The sequence below is a fragment of the Pezoporus wallicus genome, unplaced genomic scaffold (genome assembly GCF_028554395.1).
Source record: "Pezoporus wallicus isolate ANWC-B61680 ecotype Strahan unplaced genomic scaffold, APGP_CSIRO_Pwel_v1 contig_7962, whole genome shotgun sequence".
Lineage (NCBI taxonomy): Eukaryota > Metazoa > Chordata > Aves > Psittaciformes > Psittacidae > Pezoporus > Pezoporus wallicus.
In genome coordinates this window covers 11774-32716 of record NW_026635824.1, presented here as the reverse complement: position 1 = coordinate 32716, position 20943 = coordinate 11774, and the positions used below count along the sequence as shown (strand labels likewise).

Below are 20943 nucleotides of genomic sequence, written 5' to 3'. Positions count from 1 at the left end.
GGTTTGGTGTTTTTTTTCTCTTGTGGTTTCTATATGGTATCTTTTGTGAGTCTCCTGTGATGACTCAAAAGGAAAGCGGGAATGGGGGTAGGTTTCCTGCCAGAGGTGCAGAATTGAACCCTATTCTTCTTTTTACTTTATGGCATACCACCATAACTGTGTGTGAGAACAGGACACTTTGACCTTTGTGTCCAACTGCAGCATTTGAATGCATTTGGCAATTTTACTGGGTATATGTGCTGTAAAATAAAAAGGAGGCAGCTCTTCCTGATTTTGGTGGTGCTTGTCATGGTCTTCCCATGAAGAAGGTAATTTCCTTATGCTTTTATCTACCTCTGTAGAAAGTATTATCCTCAGCTTCTGTGTGAAGGGAGAAGCAATGATAATGGCTTTAGTGCCATTGGGGCACTAAAGTTTAGGAGAAGTTTAGGTTAGATGTAAGGAAGAAGTTCTTCACTGTGAGGGTGGTGAGGCACTGGAACAGGTTGCCCAAGGAAGTGGTAAATGCTCCATCCCTGACAGTGTTCAAGGTGAGGTTGAACGGAGTCTTGGATGGCATGATCTAGTGTGAGGTGTCCCTGCCCACCTCAGGGGTGTTGGAACTAGGTGATCTTAAGATTCTTTCCAACCCAAACCATTCTATGATTCTATGTTTATACAAAGCAACACAGTATCGTTCTGGGCCGGTATCGCTGGATTTGGTTGATATGTGTGAACTACAGTTTTTTGATTTTACACTTTCTTCTAGATTTTCCTCAGCTTTTTCTCAGGGTTAATGACTGGCTTTCAAGCCTAGTGAGAAGCAGTCTCGTTTTAGTTCAGCCGTTATGTCATCTTGAAGCCAGTAGAAAACAAAACATCTGGTAAGATAAGTGCTTAGGTCTTTCCCATGCACATTTTTGTTTGCTCATAATTCAGCTAAGCAGATCTTCACAGCTGGGGAGCTTGTGTTGCAGCAACCTTTTACAGTCATCTGAAATACTGAATGTACCAGCTGTGCAGAATGTTCAGTTTTCTGATTATTTATGCTTATTTTGCCCTTAAGAATTTATTATTTTGCCTTAAGATTTTAAATCTTTTTGTTTACCTGTGCTACAAGAAAATATAATAGAAATCTGTAGAATAAAAAATTCCCTTCTGCTCGCTGGTAGGTTTGAGAATGTGTCACTCTGCACTGCTCTGTGCTTATATGTGCAGGTGGGTGGTTAAATGTGCAGAGCATGAGTCTGCATTTTAGTTGAGGTGGAACACGGAGCACAGTGTGCTTTGTTTGAAGATCTGTTGGGAATATCACTGAAGCAGCACCTGAGTGAAAGGGCACAAAGGCAGTTCATCTCCACATACTGAGCAGATGTGGGTTGAGATGAGCAGGAAGGTGGTAATTTCTTCTTTCCTGGAACCACTACCTTCAGATGCTGAGTGACTAGAGCATCAGTGAACTTGATAGCCTCACAGCACTGCAACACAGTTAGAAGAAAGATGGTTTTAGCTTTTTTTTTAAATTACTTTTTTCTGTTCTTAAAATACTGAATTTCATCTATGCCATTTGTCCCTGATAGCAGCAGGAAGTCCTGTCTTTCTACTTCTAATTCAGAGAAACTTCTCCCATCACCATCTTCTAAATAGTATATGTAGAGGAGAGGACACAGGATCTTTCCCATAGTAAGAAAGCATGGGTTGACAAAACAGCAGTTATAAATTATCGAAGGGCATTTCAAGAATAGATGTTTACTACTCATAATAAACTTCTCTGCACATGTTCTGTGTACCTTATTTCAAGGTATATCAGGTAAAGACTATCGAAAGTACTTATCCATGTGTGCTTAAGCACAGAAGATGGACCAGGACTTAGGAATGGATGCATAGAACAAACCACAGTTTCTGATAGAATGCATTAGGACCTCTTGGCCACTTTGTCAGTCTCTGGTTTAAATATCTTGTGTGACCACAATGAATTCCTTAGCTTGAAAATGTAGCTATTCTGTCAGAGTGTCACCACAGATGGCAAACAGAATAGTGGAATCTGCAAGGAGCATCCTGAATAAATTCCTTCCTGACATTTATATCTACACGGATCATATGAAGGGGATCAGCTCTGGAAAGTAAGTAGCCAGTATTCACAGGGAACAGAAATGTAATTCTGTGTTGGTTCATCTGCTAGGGTATTCTGATCTGTACTTTTACTGTTTCTTATACCATGGTCTTCTATTTTGCTGACCTGAAATAGATTTGAATTCATTTCAAAATTCCTCACAGGGAAGAAATTGAGTGATTCAGTAGATACTTCTGTTTAACTCATGGTACAGGAATAGAAGTTTTGTGTTTTCTTAAACAAGGAATGTAATACGACATCATTACTGGCACTAAAGGTGACTTGAGCTCTCTTCAGTTCTAAACCTGTTGCTTTGAAATGAGATTAAGATCAGAGGTGTGTTGTGAAAACCAGCATTTAAGCTTGACTATACATATCCTAATGGAAATGGGACCAAACTGTTCTAAAAGTGTTTGAGCTGTTTTGTTTTCTGCTTTACCCTTACATAAATAATTGAAGGAGTGTCCTTCCACCAGTGAGGACTGGAAATTTGAGGCATTAATTTACTGTATTTAACATATTTTGTTTGCCATCAGAACACAGAAGTGATGATGTGATTCAGACAACTCTGCTGGTGTCTGTCAGCTTGATGTCCTCTTGTTACTTTTTGTTGAGGTTGAAGAAGTTCTGCTTAACTAGTTTGTCTTCTGTCTGTATGCTCAAATCCAAGTATGCACATTTTCTTTTCACTGTTTCTGCTTTTTGAAATATTACCTTAAAGAAAACTTGTTAGGTTTGCAAGTTTACAAATCTAAAACTTGTTTACTCAATTTTAAGTATTTTTCCTCTTTTCCAACCCTTCATCATATTTAATATCCCAGGTTAGTAAGTCTTGTGGTTTTAGACTGTTACGGTCATCAGAATAACAAAACTCTTCTGGGAGCTGTGTGGTTTTGGGGTCTGTAAAGTGAAAAAGTCAAATGAATTATGGCAGCAGAACTACATTTACTACCTGCATGAGTAGCCCATGCAGAGGAATAAATAATAGCATGGGAAGAGGAACTGAATCCCTCTCTACCTTGCTGGTGCATACAGGTTTCTGATGCAGCTGTGCTGTGACATTCAGCATGGCACCAGTGCAGTTGCAGTATACCTGATGCTAACACCATGCCACTTTGGCAAAGCCTTTTTTATTACATGATTAGCAGTGCTTGTGAGTCTTAGAGCAAAACAAATAAGGAAAGCAATATGTCTTGTTGTTTTCTAGTGCTGCCTCTGGTGATGAGTAAGACCAGCAAAGACTCATTTAGCCCATCTGTGTGCTGACCAAACCAAGCCCTGATTTCAGAATATCAAGCTTCCAACTACACCCCTTTCATGGTGCCAAAAGCCTCAGGAAATACATTATTTGAGCATCTTCTGCCACCTATGATGTATCTCTTAAAAAACCCCAAAACTTCCCAGTTCTGTTTTAAGCATTTGCAGCAAAAGGTTTGTCTGTGCAGATGCTTCCTAATACTGTCAGAACATACATGAAGCACTGGAAGATTTTAATTCTTATTTAGGAAAAGTGCCACATGCTCCCAGGCACTAACAAAATCTGCCAGGGGTATAGTTAGTTATTAAAGGATACTTACCCAAAAAACAGCACCAAAGGTGGGGGGCTTTTCTTGTCATAGAATCATACAATAATTAGGGTTGGAAAGGACCTTTAGATCATCTAGTTCCAACCCGCCTGCCATGGGCAGGGACACCTCACGCTAAATCGTATCACCCAAGGCCTTGTCCAACCTGGTCTTGAACACTGCCAGGAATGGAGCATTCACAACCTCCCTGGGCAACCTATTCCAGTGCCTCACCACCCTAACAGGAAAGAATTTCCTCCTTTTATCCAATCTAAACTTGTGGTCCAGATACTGGAAGGCTGCTATGAAGTCTCCATGCAGCCTTCTCTTCTCCAGGCTGAACAGCCCCAACTTCCTCAGCCCATCTTCATATGGGAGGTGTTCCAGTCCCCTGATCATCCTTGTGGCCCTTCGCTGGACTTGTTCCAACAGTTCCATGTCCTTTTTATGTTGAGGACACCAGAACTGCTCACAATACTCCAGGTGAGGTCTCATGAGAGCAGAGTAGAGGGGCAGGATCACCTCCTTCAACCTGCTGGTCATTGCTCCTTTTGATGCAGATCAGGATACGGTTGGCTTTCTGGGCTGCAAGCACACACTGCCGGCCCATGTTCATTTTCTCATCAACCAACACCCCCAAGTCCTTCTCCACAGGGCTGCTCTGAATCTCTTCTCTGCCCAACCTGTAGCTGTGCCAGAGATTGCTCCGACCCAGGTGCAGAACCTTGCACTTGTCATGGTTAAACTTCATGAGGTTGGCATCAGCCCAACTCACAAGCGTGTCAGGGTCCCTCTGAATGGCATTGCTTCCCTCCAGGGTATCAACTGAACCACACAGCTTGGTGTCATTGGCAAACTTGCTGAGGGCGCACTCAATCCCACTGTCCATGTCAGTGACGAAGATGTTAAACAAGACTGGTCCCAACACTGATCCCTGCAGGACTCCACTTGTTACTGGTCTCCAGCTGGACATTGAGCCATTGACCACAACTCTTTGTGTGCAGCCATCCAGCCAGTTCTTTACCCACCAAGTGGTCCATCCATCAAATTGATGTCTCTCCAATTTAGAGACAAGGATGTCATGTGGGACAGTGTCGAACGCTTTGCACAAGTCCAGGTAGATGACATCAACTGCTCTACCCCTGCCCATCCGTTCTATAGCCCCATCATAGAAGGCCACCAAATTGGTCAGGCAGGATTTCCCCTTAGTGAAGCCATGCTGGCTGTCACCAAGCACCTTGTTGATTTTCATGTACCTTAGCATGCCTTCCAGGAGAATCTGCTCCAACATTTTGCCAGGCACAGAGGTGAGACTGACTGGTCTGTAATTCCCTGGGTCATCCATTTTCCCCTTCTTGAAAATGGGGGTTATATTTCCCTTTTTCCAGTCATTGGGAACTTCACCTGACTGCCATGATTTCTCAAATATGATGGCCAGCGGCTTTGCAACTTCATTCACCAGCTCCTTCAGGACCCGCGGATGGATCTCATCAGGACCCATGGACTTGTGCACGTTCAGATTTTTAAGATGGTCTCGAACCAGTTCCTTTCCTACAGTGGGTGCAAGGTCTTCATTCTCACAGTCCCTGCGTCTGCCTTCCAAGACTTGGGTGGTTTGGTCAGAGCATTTGCCAGTGAAGACTGAGTCAAAGAAGTCATTCAGAACCTCAGCCTTCTCCAAATCCTGTGTAGCCAGTTCTCCCGAGAGCTTCCTGAGGGAGCCTACGTTGTCCCTAGTCTCTCTTTTATTTGTAGTGTACCTACAGAATCCCTTCCTGTTATTCTTAATACCCCTAGCCAGGTTTAATTCTAACTGGGCCTTAGCTTTCCTAACCTGGTCCCTAGCTTCCCAGACAGCATCCCTGTATTCTTCCCAGACTGCCTGTCCTTACTTCCACTTATTATAAGCCTCTTTTTTCATTTGAATTTTCCTCAGGAGCTCTTTATCCATCCAAGGAGGTCTCCTTGCCCTCCTGCTGCACTTCCTTCTGGTTGGGATGCAGGACTCCTGAGCTTGTAGCAGGTGATCCTTCAATATGAACCAACAGTCTTGGGCCCCCCTGCCCTCTAGGGCTGTATCCCATGGAACCTTACTAAGCAGGTTTCTGAAGAGGCCAAAGTCTGCTCTTTTGAAGTCCAGGGCAGTGAGCTTGCTGCACGCTCTTCTCACTGTCCTGAGGATCTCAAATTCAAGCATCTCATGATTGCTGCATCCAAGGCTGCCCCGGAGAGTCACATTTCCAATGAGCCCTTCCCTGTTGGTGAGCACGAGGTCAAGCATGTCACCTCTCCTTGTCGGCTCCTCTGTTACTTGCAGAAGGAAGTTGTCTTCCACACAATCGAGGAACCTCCTGGATTGCTTGTGCTGGGCCGTACCGTCCTTCCAACAGATGTCAGGGTGGTTGAAGTCACCCATGAGAACAAGGGCCTGTGAGTGTGAGGCTTTTCCTATCTGTCTGTGGAGTGCTTCATCCCCAGGTTCTCCTTGATCAGGCGGTCTGTAACAGATATTGCTCTCCAGATCTCTTTCAGAGGAAGAAAAGGAGAAGAGAAACATCTTTAACATAGTTTCTGTATTGCTCAGCAAGTGCAGGCAGTTGTATCAGTGCTTCCCACACATTATTTCTTTTGTTCCCATCCTACTGATATGTGTCTGGAGGAACTGTTGTTTTTCTGGCACTGGGAGAATTTGTGTGTATTGGTGGTTTAATTATGTGTGTTGTTGATGACATTCCTCACAGTTTTGGATCAGTGGGACTATTTTAATTAAAAAGTTTGGGTAGTAGAGACAGCAGGAACCCAAAACTTGGAAATCCTATATATTGACTGAAGTTATGTTAGTCATATTTTGAATGGCTAGCTATTGTTGCTCTTCCAGAGACTATAAGTAAGAGGATCATGTGACTTCTTTTCCTTCCTGACAACCTTTTGATTTCTCAGCAAGCTTTAGTCAGCCCTCTGTGATTTTTCCTGTAGCAGAAGTTTGTCTGAACTCTCACAGTAGCATTTGGAGGATCTTAAGCTTTAAGGAAAATGGGGTGTTTTGTTTCTTTCATTAAATCTTATGTTCAGAATTCTTACATGATTGTAATGATTTGGATAGTATTGAACTGAAAGTGAAAACAAGTTATTTGAAATACCAGGAACGTGGATCAAACTCTTTTTTTAATTATTCTCCTTCTTGCTGCTGTATAAATGCCTGCTAAATATTGAAGCTTCCAGGGAAAGAGCTTGGTCCCTTAAGAAACTTTTGCTTTTTTGAATGTTGCAGAGGAGGAACTCAAGATACCTTTAAAATGTACATCAAACATGAGTTAAGATTCTTCTTTTCCACATTTATTTATTTTTATTTTTATTTTTTTAGTAGAGGAGGGTATTTCTGAGGTTGGGATGGTTTATTCTTTTGTTGTTGTTTGTGCCAGGAATAACCAGCACAGAGGATCTGGGGAAAATGGCACAGGGTTAGACTTTTAAATACTGTCATTAATGTTTGTTGTTTTCTTCCCAGGGTGAATTGAATGTACAGAACAGGAAATTTGTCAGAAAGTCCAGTTTCACAGTATTCTCCTCTGAGAGGAGCTGTTTGTGACTTAAGGAGAAGGTTGACAGGGAATAGTTGGCTTCTTACTCAATTTTTTTTTTTTTTTTTTCTTTTTTTCTTCTTAAAAGTACTTTTTCCTTTTCTTTCAGATCACCAGGTTTTGGCCTATGCCTTATAGCAGAAACCATCAATGGCAGTGTTCTCAGTGCTGAGTTAGCCTCAAACCCTCAGGGGCAGGGATCAGCTGTGCTTCCTGAGGAACTTGGCCAGAACTGTGCTAAACTTCTGCTTGAGGAGGTCTACAGGGTAAGTGGCCAATATGTTTTGTGTGTATAGCTGTAGAGGAAGTTGGCGATGACCTACTGGTAAAGGAGGAGGTGGTTTGGGAGCATCCTCAGATGCATTCAAATCCAAACAGAGAAATCTGGTCCTGCCATTGTCATCTTCATCCAAATAAGGAGTGGTTTTGAATGGTTCATTAATGCTGCCATGCTTGGCTGGGCCGTATTATTTCCTATGGCCAGGAGATGTTGCTATGAATCATAGTAGTGGCAAATTTTTCTTTTGTTGCTTTTTATCAGCAATAAAATTCAGTTGGCCACACATGGGCTGGGTTTTTGGTTGGGTTATTTTTGATTAAAAAGTAGCAGGGGTAATAAAGTCAGTGTTCTTAAACTAATAATGGAATAAACTAAAATGGAATGGTGGGAGGATATGTGAGGAAGAGGGAGATGGAAGCAGCTAGCCTCAGTGCTGGCTGCTTTATGGTGATGATGGCAAAGCCAAATGTGCTGAGATGTGTTGGTTGTATGAGGAATCAGCTGAATGGTTTACTGGAAGGGAGCTAGTTCAGTGTTTGCATGGGAATCTTAATTTCATAACAGTACACATTCTGGGGTATAATTTGTTTGTTTGGTTTATTATTCTATTTTTCTTTTCATTTGTGGTGAGAGTTGTAGTGGAGGAGCAACTTTCAGTTTTACAAATGATTTGTCAATTAGCATCATGGTGAGTTCCTGATTTAATAGCCTGCTTTTGTTATATATCTCCACAATGGTTAAAATAAGTAGCTGTTAGTACTGAGAAAATGCATTTGGCCTTTAGGAGGAAGTCATCTAGAAATTGTACTTGCTGTTTAAATAAAAAATAATTGCTCTGAACTGGAATAACCTGATAAGGCTTTGCCAAGTATTAAAAAAGCCACTAATGAGATTCTGTATTTGGTGATGTAGTAAATTATAAAAATACCCCTTAATTTCATATACTGGGTTCACGCCAATAGTAGGTTGTTCATCTCTGCCCATGTTATCTTCTCCTTTCTCTGCTGCCCTTCAGCAGTCTGAATTACCAACTTGCCCATTTGTTCCAGTCTTTGTGGAACATATGGTGTTTATTCAGTGCACCATCTTGCTTGAGGACTTACCTATTGTAGCCCAGGGATCTTCTCTTATAGAAGCAGTACAAATGTTCTTCCTGGGTACAGTCCAGACCCCTTGGAAATCTCTTGGAAAACATGTTCAGGTAGTCAGGTGTTTGGAGGCATCAAAAATCCAATTTCCACATCATTTCATCAGGAGCAATAGGTATTTTTTTCCCTTTGAAAATCATCTGGCGCTTGACAGATTGAAAATAGTGAGGGAATTTGTCCAGATTCTTCAGAGTCAGAGGGCTTCCAAAATTAAGATGGCTGGTAAGGCCTGAACCAGGTAGATTTTCTGCTTTAGTGCACTGTAGCCATTTGAATGTGATTAGTCAAATTCTGCAAAGCACCAGGATACTGAGTATCTTGGAACAACAGGAAAAGAGCATTTGAGAAGGAAGCATGGTCAGGCAAGTCTTTGGATGATACAGTGATGGGCCATGAAGTTTCAGTATCTTTGAAGACCAGATTCTGAGTGAGTGGGGTTGTTAGCTGTGGCCTGCTGTGGTACTGCTGGTGCTTCTGGAAGGGTTTTTTATATGTGGAATGCGTCAGTTCAAGAGTGATTGACAAGTGCTGAGCAGCATATGGACTGCTTGTGGTCCTCCACGGCAGCAGCTCATGGTGAAAAAATCCATTTGTTCGCATTTTTGGCTGTTGTGCTGCTTATCCTCTGGAGTGCTCAATCCTTATTCACCATTTATGATTTTCCCACTCCGTCTGTCATAGGCAATATGGTGGGTTTTATTCTGTATTTTCTAGAATGCACACTTGAATTTACATATGATGCACACGCTCACATAGCACCAGCTAGCGAGGAATTTGGAAAGATGAGCTTTCTCATCATCTTTCTCTCCCTTTGTTTGTTTTTCTGAGCTTAGGTCAGTTTGATCTGGTGTTGACCCAAGAGAGGATGTAAAACGTTGCGAAGCATGCAATGTTTATTTCATTTGAAAATACTTTTTTTTTTATATTTCTTTGCTTAGATAAAATGTTTACTGAAACAAAAAAAAAAATTGGGAAAGCTGTGCATAGAAGAAGAATAAGTTGCTCTGAACAGGGAGTCTTTAAGTCACACTCTACACCAGATGCTCACTGGACAGGACTCAAGGGAGAATTTTTTGCCCTGTGTTTAGGTTATCTCTTTGAGATTGTTTCTCCATCTGTGTCTTTTCTTGTGTCTCTGCTTGGCTCCCTTGGCAGAGGACAAAGCCAGGGAGTGTTGACCAGAAAAGGACATCCTGGGAGCATTGCAGATAATTATCTGTAGGACAGCTTTAGCTGTTTGGGCCACCCACAAAGCTGTTGGAGTTCATTTCTGTTTAAAGGGGCACAGGGACTTCTCTTAAAGTGCTTGCTTAATGCTTGCTATTATGTGAACTTTACCACCTAGGAAATCTTAAGGATATGAGTCTTGATATGTTAAATGCTAAGTGGTCCCTTTTTTGCTAAGCTTTCAAAAAGAAGTGAAAGAGGTGATCTGATTCTTGGAATCAGTAGAGGTTTTTAATGTACCTTTATTAATGGAAAGATGTCAGAGTCAATTCACTAATACTAAGCAGTACAGTGCTAATTACAATGCCCCTGAAAGAGGGGACATTGAGTGGCTGACTCAAAAGCATTGCTTTTACAAACCCACATGCAGTTCTTATTTTAGCTTAATTGTAGAAGGCCAGTAAGTATTTTCTTCTTGTCTTTGAAAGGCACTGGTTATGGAAGCTTTATATAGAAGGTGATTTGCAGAATGGAAAGGCCTGGAGGAACTGGAAAAGGATTGAATGTTTATGTTGCTTATGATCATGAAAAATAGGAGAGGGTGCAATAGATATTTAAGGTTGAGTTGTTTAATGAAGAAAGGTCATGTTGTTATGGGGGCTTGGAAGGGCACGAGTTTTATTGAACTAGAGCTAAAATGAGTGAAGCGTTCCACCAAAGGCTTAATTTTCAAGATGGCCTTACTTCAGTGTGACAAGGCTCTGCTCCATTCTTCTGGAATTAAAAAAAAAAAAAAAAAAAAAGGCATGCAAGTACATACTGCATAGGAAGGGGAGGAAAATGTGTGTATGCCATAATACAAGCAAGACTAAATCAAAGCTAGGGTCAAGCTCAGAAGAATCCTTATTGAAACACTGTTGTCCAGTACCTAGAGTTACAGTATTTGTCAGCTGCCGTATTTCTATAATAAGTGTTTCAAGGTAGACAGGATTTTAAGTGATCTGTGTCTCTTACTGTCACATCCAGCTGGATGTGGCTTTGTCCACAGACACAATAGTGGAGAAACTGCCATAAAGTGAATTAATGTGAATTAGAAGGTGCATCTTATGTTGGTAGTGAATGCCAGCTATTTTGGAACAAATGTCAGTAGTTCAGCTCTGACTTTGTCCATCCCATTTTTCCTGGGAGGGTTGTTTTTGATTTTTGCACTCTTGCGTAAGTGGCAGGTGGACTGAGAGAAAAAAGTTTGCCTTCTTGGGAGCAGCATGTCCCTCATTTGTCCTGAGTTACTGTTCCGTGATCATTAGATTACAAGCAGATCACTTTATTTCCTTGTCTGGCAACTGCCCATGTGGGAATGGGCATAACAGCACATTCCTGATGCACAACAATAGTGAGGATGACTGATTCACTGCAGCAAGAGAGCTTATGTAAGTAGCTTGGATTTACCATGTTTTGCTGTATTGTTTAGGACATGGTTGTCTCCATGCTGTCTGAACCTTTTCTAGAAATTTGGTCATAGAAATAGATGTTCTATGTTTTCAACTTTAGAAAAACAAAAACAAGATCAGAAAATATCAAGTTTTCATCTGAGTTATAAAAAGCGTTTTGAGTTATTAACCAAACTGCAAATACAGAATTTTTTTTTGGCAGAAATACTTACCAAACTCTCATACGCTTCTTGTGCATGTTTTGGGTTGGCAAATACAGCTGATGAGAGCTGTGGCTCTAGACTGCACCAACAAATTCTGCAGGTACTCTGTCCATTTAAGACAAAGCACCAGTCTTGAATCAGTCCCATAGAGGGCATTATGCCGAGTGCAAGAATTTCATTTTGGTATGGCAGGCTCATACAGCTAAAAGGGCAAGGGCTGCTGTAAGAGTGTGTTGCTAGGTGTTGGGTCATGATAGTGCATGTAATGAAGATGTTTCCTTTATTGCGATGTATCATTTGTTTTAGCAAGTACCAAGAGTACTTGTAGTACTCCTCTCTGCCCTCTCACTGAGTAAATGTTCTGTGGGTGTCACATGATTGTGTTTTCTTAAGCTACATAGCCCAAAATTTATTTTGCCCCTCTCAACTCTTTAGATGGTGTTGCTTCTTAAAATTATGGCAGGTTACTTCTTGTCCACAAAGGAAACGGCCACCTTACCTCAGTAGAGAATTTAGTTTTAAAAGAATTAATTTCTGGTTTTGCTCTCTCCTGAGAGCCTATTCAGAGGGCTTAGCATTAGGCCTGATCCAGTGGGGAACTGTTCACAGATTTTGTGTGGCTGTGGCTCAGTCTGAGGACATCCAAAATAATGTTATGTTGGATATTTTCTTAATTTTCAATCTGTTTGCATAGTAATAGTAGTTAAATTCTCTCTAATGCAGTATTGACTGAAAGTGTCCTGTTTAATTTAAATTCAAGTCTTGTAAACAAAGAAAACCTTCCAATTCTAATTTACATATGCGTCATAATTAACACCTTCCAAATACAAAACAATTTACCATGCATGTATGATTTACTACAGTCAAATATGTACAAGAGAGTTTAGTTCTACATAATTTTATGCATAGCTCTCACATAGCAATAAAAAAAAACCCAAAACACAACTAATTTTAAATATGATGGGGAAAATGTTTTACAAATGTAAAACCACAGAAGACAGCAGCAAGGGTTTAGGTGGATATGTGTGAAACAACTTTTAATTTGGTGGTTTGAACCTGCAAGCACTGATCTATTTGTCCAAACGTAACTTCATAGGTATGAAAGTTCTGCATTTCCTGGTATCTTCCACATGCACATGAGCTACAACTAAACTAATACCTATTTTCAGTTTACTGCAGAGAAATTCTTCAGTGCTTACATTCTGTGATGTTAGAAGAGAACAGGCTGGAAGAAATGGGAGAGATCTTTAATAGGACCTTTTTATTTGGTTCTGTTTTAGTTCTGTTTCTTTCCCAGCCTGACATGTGAAATTAATTTGTCACTGTTGCAAAACCTAGATTTTTATCTTTTTGGCCCTTGAAAATTTGGGGCGGTAATATAGCCTTTTAAGTATATCTTTCTCCTTCATTACTCTCCTCCCATCCCAATTTCTGGTTTGTACAGAGATTAATTATTAAAACATTCTGGTTTGCAGGGAGGCTGTGTAGATTCAACAAATCAGAGCCTTGCTCTGCTCCTCATGACCCTTGGACAACGAGATGTTTCCAAAGTCCTGTTAGGACCTCTGTCTCCATACACGTAAGTTGTTTTATTCTATTTAATTACCCAGTCTTGTTTAGTGAACTAATTTTATTGCACAGCTGTATTTTTTTTATATGTAAGACTTACCCTGTGGCTACAAGTAGAACATATTGTACCTGCCGTCAAATGAGACAGGTGGTGTAAGTTACCTAGTATTTATTTCTGCGCATCAGAAGGTTATTCCCTTACTATTCGGTATTATTCCTGGTTCTGAGAATTGCAGAAATGGGTTTTATTGTTGGTTCTTTGTCTTAGATTGTACGTGTATATCAGTTGGCTTTTTGTTGCCTAGCATACAGTATCACATTTTCTTAGTGATCTCTGTGTAGCTGTGGCATTAAACAGCATGTTTCAAATGGCTAGCCGAACACTGAAGCTGTGGTTGTCAGTAGGAAATGGCTGAAGAGTTCAATTCATGGAGCTTTGTGCAACCCCAAAACTTTAGCCCTGTCAGTCAGTGGACTTCTATCTGGTGCTTCAGTCTCATTTTTTATTAAAAGCTTTGTCTGCAGGCAGTAGTGGTTCAGAGGATAGAAAAAGACTAAATTTCTTACATTGCTAGCCACAGCACACAGATTAGGGGAAGGGTATCTAGTATTAAAAAGATCATTTATTCTATCAGACTGACAAGTGACTAGATTACAGTTACTCGTAGAGACTGAGCAGTTTTCTTTTAATTGGAGGGAGGATTGTTTATCTGACAATGGCATCAAATAATAAGATTGTGAACTGTCCTTTTTCGGTTATCATGGTACCGGTGCTGTATACGTGAAAGGTACAGTACTGTGATAACTGAAGAATGGTGGTGCCATCACATGAGAGCTAGAAATTGCCTAACTGCTATTCTCAACCCCTGATACCTTGGAAACAACATTCACCACATTTTGAGGGTAAGACAGGGAAGCCTCCAATTGCACAGGGGTGAAGTAATCCCCTGTAAAGTAAGTATCCACGTGAAAGGCTTACAAAGAGTAGATTTCAGTGAAGTGTAAGTGCGCAGTTAAGCATGTGTCTAGGTGTGGGGTTTTGTGGTTTTTTTTTCCTACCTTTTTTGTTTGTTTGATGCTATGAAAATCATGCAAGGGCACTAGTTTATTTTGTAAGCGGGCTGATTTCAAATGGATTGGTTGTCACTTCTTCCAAGGCAGGAGTGAGCAGCAGGGATGAATGACAGTAGCTGACATTGTGAAGCATCATGTGTCACATGGGATCATAAAATCTGTGATTCTGTGATGATCTGTGACTCACCAGTTTTGTGAAGATCTGTTCAGAGATCACACAGCTCATTCTGCAGCATCCCTGTGAAAAGCTGCTCATAAAGGACTAGGAAATGTGACTTCTGTGCAACTCGCTGCGTGTGCAGGCTTTTCAAGTAAATTGCAGTACTGTCATGCCCCATTTCATTGTCCCTTCTTTTCTCTCTTGGGGCTGTGACATCTCTCCATGTAACACCTTCACCCAGCAGAATCTAAAGCTCTTTATAAGCCATGTAAGCCCCTAAATTGGCTTCTAGATGAATGGCTTCATCTAGATCAGATTGCCCAGAACCATCCAGCCTGCCCTTGCATGTCTCCAGCCTCTCTGGGCAATCTGTTCAGTATTTTACCACCGTCACTGTGAAGGGTTATTGTGTGTTAGACCTCTTGCCTCATGCTCCGGGCTTCACAGAAGCGCGTACCTGTCTGTCCAGCTGAACTTAAATATCAAATGCAGGGTGCTGGGAGCATTGCCACCTCACAGTCTGGCAGGACCGCGTGCAGGTGGGCCGACATGAGCCATGAGAGCAACCGGGAAAGCCTGAGCGCCATGGCCCATGGTTTCATGAGGGTTTAGGGGCTTCAAGGGGAGGGAACAGGCACAGCGCCTGAGGCGGGGGCTGCCGTGGGCAAGGCGCCTATGCTGCTTCTGGCTCCAGCTCGGGCGCCATCCGTGCCGGGGGTGCCGGTTCTGCTACTACCCAGCCCCGGCCTCCCTTCTCCCCCTCCCTCTCTTGCCCCCCTCCCTCCTCCTCCCGCCCTCCTTCTTTCCCTTCTTCCTCTTCTCTTCTTCCCTCCTCCTCCCTCCCCTCTCTTCTCCGCCTTCCCCCCCCCCCCACTCCCCCCTTCTTTTCCTCCTCCTCCTTTACTCTTCCCCCCCCTTTCCTCTCTTCCTCATCCCTCTCCTCCCCCGCCTCCTTTCCCCTTCCCGTCTCCTCCTCGGTCCTCCCCTCCCCGGGTTCCACCCGCCGGGCCGGGACCGGGGCCGCGGCTTGCACGCAGCGCCCCTTGGCGGCCCGCGTGTCCCACCGCAGGCCGCCCGCGGCAGCTGCGCGTCAGGCCGAGCTCCCCCTACTCCTTCTTCGGGCGCGTTCGGCCCCGGCGGGGCGCTGTGGGGCCGTGCCGGAGCCGCCGGCGCTGCCAGCTGAGCCCTGCGCTGCTCTCGGGGTAGTCGAACCAAGGAGTCATCACTGGTGCACGGAGCTGTTAGTCGGTCGCTCTGCCCTGACAGAGAGCTAAGATGTGTGAGGTGGTTGTGTACCAGCAGGCTTCTGGGAAATAACCGCACCTGGGTAAACAGATTGTTTACCCTTTTCAGGTTATTGGTAATACAGTGGGGGTTTATTTGAAAGCAGTGGCCCTGAGGAAGACTTGCAGTGTGGCTCATGTAGCTCTCCATGGGTCTAAGGAAAAGTGTTCAATTCTGCTGTGTTCATGCCTGAGCATACGGTTCTAAATTCCCAGCAACATAAAACTTCTGTATACTTCTCACCCCCTCCCTCAGTTCTCCAGTCCATACATGCATGATTGGTGGAGGTTCCACTCCTGTTTGAAGTGCAAGCCTTCCCACACACAACCCGTATCAGCCTCTAGCTAACACAAACCTTCATTCTGCTGTGCTCTGTCACATACCCCTGACTTCCTCTGGTTTTGTCCTGTTTCAGGGCTCTTGCCACTGTGCTTCTAGTTCTGCAAGACAGCTGGCCTCTTGGGGCTCCCAGATTTCCCTCTGGCATTCCCAGGCAGCCTTGCCTTCGCTCGCACCCCTGTGAGCCTTTCCTGTGTACCACGGAGCTGTGGCAAAGCCCTATTGCTTTTTCTCACTCTGCTTTTACTCAAAATGGAGAAGAAGTAAAGAAGCACAGTAGTCCATGTATGTGCAAAGAGAGGTATGGACTGAACTGAGCCCACCAACAGGCTGCAGAGCTTGCTGATCAGCATCTCTCAGCCTCCAGCTCCACACTGCCTCTGGCATTTACACAGTTTATTCTGTGCCCGCCTTGCAGCTCAGCACACCACTCCTGCTGTTTTGGGCTGGGTTGCTTTCTTGTCACCCTGCCAGAGCTCTGGGAGGGGACCCAGCTAAGGAGGAGGCTAGTACAGAGCTCGTTGCCTGTCAGATTCACTGAAGTGTTTGGGCTAGCATATGCCCATTTGCCTATTATGGCAGCAACCATAAACCTTGCATTTGGGGAGGCATGGAAGAAAAGGTGCTTTTTGGTTTTCTTTCAACTGTTAATCCATTTGAGAAATGAGAGAGTTGGTGTCTGTGCTGAAGCCAGATACCAGCCTGGGATGGTAGAGACAGAAAGGTGTATGTAGCATGGGTAGCCATGTGCCTGCATTCACCCTGCAGAGGTATTCAGCTGGCTGCCCCCAGAGATAACTCTCAGGTCTTGCTAAGAACAGGCCCCTGAAGGTAACAGGAGCCTCTCTGCTGAGTCCTGCCGTTTCCCTCCTTACCCCATGCACATACTCAAGCGCAGGAGCAGCAGCATGCCCAAATGAAGTGCGTAAGGCAATTCTTGTTCCTGCAGCTTTGTTGTTTACAGTTTCTATGAACAGGAGCTGCCAGGAAGCTTTCAGAGGCCTCATGATGTTGCAGTGGGGACAGTCCTATACCTTGACTTCTGGCTTCCCATTTTGTGGGCACTTTTCATTGCTTTGGTGTAATGATGTGTGATTATGCTCTCAGCCTGCAGAGCAGAGGCTTTTTACAGACTGCCAGCCAAACAAATGTGTGGGTTGAATTCCCTTTCTTTAAAGGTTAAACTTAACCTAAGAAGGGCACATACCAATTGCTGGAGGAGATTAAACCTTAGTTCAAGACTGCAGGCATGCTTGTGGCCATGACTGGAAGAGACCAGACTTCTGTCACGAGCAATTACCCATTTTATATTTGTAGGCTTTTGGTGTAATTGCTTGTTCCCTGTTTTGGGGAAGACAGTAGGAAAGTTTTCTTGGCTGTTTTTGTTCCTTTTTTTTTAATACTTTTCAGTAGCTTTTCCTCTCACTCACCTTCCAGTCAGTGTGTGTTTAGGAGCAAGTGCTGTGTCTGTTTAGTCTCTCTGTGCTTCTTATTCTAAAGTGATGAAAAGAAAATTACTTTTTTTTTTTTTTCCTCCTGAAAACGAGGGGAGAAAACAGGAAGAATTGAGTCAGAATGTGATTCTAATGTAATGTTTAACTAAGAAGTGGGTATGTTAGTAATACAAATCAAAGACATGCTTCAGGAATTGATGTCTCTCTTCTTAAAATATGCACATATGGCCAGCCTTTTAACTATCCCTCTTCTGTTTTTTGAACGGGGTGGAGGGGGGATTTGCACAGGTTGCTATTAAGTTCATATGGCCCTGATGGGAAGTCAGCATCATTAGTAAGTGATCTTGCCTGGCTACATGTTTTCTTCCACACCATTTTGCCTTGCTGTGCTACCAGGCATTTCTTCTCTCTGCTCGTACAGAATGCAGTGGTTTCAGCAGGGGTCACTAGCCACTTCTGCAGCACAAGTGAGAACAACGTTTGGAGCCTGTAGGCTTGTTTCTCTGTACTAAGCAACATTTTCTGTTCTGTTCATTGCACTCAGTGCTGTCATCAGTGTTGGTATGTATTGGTAATGGGTTTTCTGTTTTGTTTCTTAAACTCTGTTGTTTTCTCTCCCTCAGAATTGAATTTCTGCGACACTTGAGAAGCTTCTTCCAGATCATGTTTAAAATTGAAACAAAGTCCCCTGAGGAAGAGTACGTGGGTGGGGAGAAAGTCTTAATGACATGTGTTGGCATTGGATTTTCCAACCTTAGCAAAACTATAAGATAAGAAACATCTGCAGACTTGGTGAAATGGGGTGACAGAAAACGCTGTGAAGATCTAATAAAGCCTGCCCTTCCTTGTGCTTATCCTGGCACAGGGAAGCTAGTGGTGATTCCAGTGCAGAGGTACCCAAGCTTGCTGCATGTAAACAGTGAAGCTGACTTTAGACTATTTAGACTTGTGCTGTTTATATATGCAATGCCAGTATTCTGTGCTAAAGGGAATGGCTGGCTAGAGCCTCAGCTAGCTTGGGACTCTTGCACTGTATTCCAGTGAATGGGACATAAGTGCCTGTAACGCCCCGTGCCCTCAAGCCTTAATGCAGGGGTGTTCTAGTTCTGTGTATCTACAGACTTTGCTCTTAGCTTTTTCCGAAAGGTTTAGATAAAGAGGGAAAATAAGATCGACCAAAACAAGCTTTGCAGTGCAAAACAAATGATCACAACAGAAACAATAGATTCTTGAGGTAATTGCAAAGACAGTATTGTCATGGAAATAAAAGTAAAGGTCTGACAGTAACATTTGTTTATACATTGCATATGTATAGAATTTGTCAAATACTTCACCCCTGCTTTCATTGAGTGAATTATGTCCCCACCTGTGGCAGGGTGGTAGGGTTGGAACTAGATGATCTTTAAGGTCCTTTCAACCCAAACCATTCTGTGATAAATTACAGTTTCACAGGAAGAAAAAAAACAACCCTGTCTTTTAGTTTTCCTTCCTGTTAGAATTCTGCAGAAGAGATCACAGCCTATACTGACTTGCTAAGTTGGTATAGGTTGTGCCTTTACTGCATCCTCTGCAAAGATAGGCATGGGAGGAGAAATCTTGAAGCTGTTTGTCTTGCTGTATATATTCTTTTTAGGTTTGTTTGGCATGCCACACATTGCAGTTCATAACTAGTTGTGAAAGGCAGTAAAACAAGCTGGAGGCTCTGAGGGAGAGAAACACATTCAGTTGTGCCATCACATTTTGTGCAGCTGCTCTGTTATGAAACAGTGTATTGGATTGACAGGTGCAAAAAGTTTCTACCAGGATTATAAATATTTACCCAAGAAAGACTTCTGGTAGATTCTAGGCAAACCTGCTGAATTTAATGCTGAACTCCTGACACGAGAGAAATTTATACTTGACTTTGAACTACACTCAGTGTAAAATAAAGCCATGTCAAAACCTCGTATATGTATGTAATAGAGCAAATACTGGCGACTGTCTTATAACGGTCTTGCAAACTTTTATCTGATGCCACTGTAAAGTGGGGATTACCTCTGTAATATGAAAAATGTATACTGGACCCAAAAGGACCTTGACAAAAAGTTAGGTATTTGATTAGTGTTTTATTAACTATTGCAGGCTGTGTGAGTCATTTTTGTACTGTACTTTGTTCTTATTGCAATCTGTCTAAGAATGTTTTGGAAAATAAAGTATTTTTTTCCTAAGTAAGGTTTTATTCCCCTTTGAAACAAAACAAACAGCAGCAAAACAAAACCACAACCACCAAACCTCAAGGCCTTTTCTCCAGCACTATACGATGGAACTTCAAAAGATAAGTGACTATTTTGAATTGATACATCAAAAGAATAGCGTTGGGAGTTGCCAGGGTGGGAGGAAGGGAGAGGGTGAGGCCCTTGCAATTTTCTATCTTTCCAAAATTTCATTTGCAGCTAAGGAAACTGTAAATAAAACAGTAGATTGAAATAAGAGTGAACAGTAGAGTGAAACAGAAGTATTTTGGGGGTCTTTGTTTGTTTGTTTTGAATTTTAAGCTACATTAGGAAAAAGTACTGTGGTCAAGAACAGTTTACCTTGATCCCCTCTGTCACTTCTGCAATGAAAAAATGTAGAAACTCTCCAAATTTAAATTACCCTAATTACAAGGAGCCACTGATCCAAAAGGTGAAATGTTCAATCTGACATTAACAGCCACTAGAATAAAGATATTAAATTTACACTAATTAAAGATACAAGATTGTGGCATAGGTCAGATTTCAAAAATTGGCAAGTAAACTAAATAAAAATTTGAAAGTATTGGCAAAACTACAAAAATCAAAAGCTTTATTATTTTTATACTTTTAAGGCTTTTAGCTTTGAAGCTGTGACAGATTTTCCAAATGTCCCAGTTTCACCAAACGTAGAAACAGCAATGTGTTGCCCAGGTAGCAGATTCTTTAGCAATAGAGTAAGTAGGTCATAAAATTACCTGTGTTTAACTAAACCTCAGTGTTAAAGCTGCACTGCTAACTCATAGCCCTGCTGCAAATTGTATAGCTCTACAGCACAATGCTTGCTGCAACTCATTCTGAGTTGTGGCTTTACAGAGAAAAAGATACATTTTCTCAGAACAGCCAGTCTGCAGAAACAGGAACAATTCCAGAGGAGATTTTAGGTAAGAGCTTTCTTAAAATTGTTAGCTCTTCACATTCTGGGAACAGTACTTACTAGGAGGAAATCCTACAGATAAAAGTTGTTTGTTTATTGGCAGAACAGCAGTTAACATCTGTTTCAGTGGAGTGGTCCCACAGCAAAATAATTCAGTTTTAGAGCTGGACAGAGGAAATTAATTTCTGGTGAGGACAATTCATACTCTTTCTAGCCACAGACTTTATGGTAAAGATGCTAGTTACTAGGAGATGCATCTTTCACATCAATCCATAATGGCAGATTTAATACTCACATGACTTGAATTTGAACTGATTAGCTGTACTTTAATCATACTGTATTCTTTGAGCTATCCATCTGCAATTTAGTTAATCCTTTGGGTGAACAACTGATAATACCCTTCTGCTGTGATTGAAAACTCTTCTGCTT

General features: G+C 42.3%; 1 protein-coding gene across 1 annotated transcript in view; it reads left to right on the top strand.

The window, feature by feature from the left end:
- The window catches only part of RCL1 (RNA terminal phosphate cyclase like 1), a 32540-nt gene extending 12966 nt beyond the window's left edge, over positions 1 to 19574 (top strand). The window contains exons 6-9 of the mRNA XM_057398335.1: positions 1977 to 2102; positions 7348 to 7504; positions 12963 to 13066; positions 17991 to 19574. Of these exons, the coding sequence (XP_057254318.1) occupies positions 1977 to 2102; positions 7348 to 7504; positions 12963 to 13066; positions 17991 to 18141 (538 nt within the window). The 3' untranslated portion in view covers positions 18142 to 19574. The remainder of the gene's footprint in view (positions 1 to 1976; positions 2103 to 7347; positions 7505 to 12962; positions 13067 to 17990) is intronic.
- The last annotated feature ends 1369 nt before the right edge of the window (positions 19575 to 20943 follow it).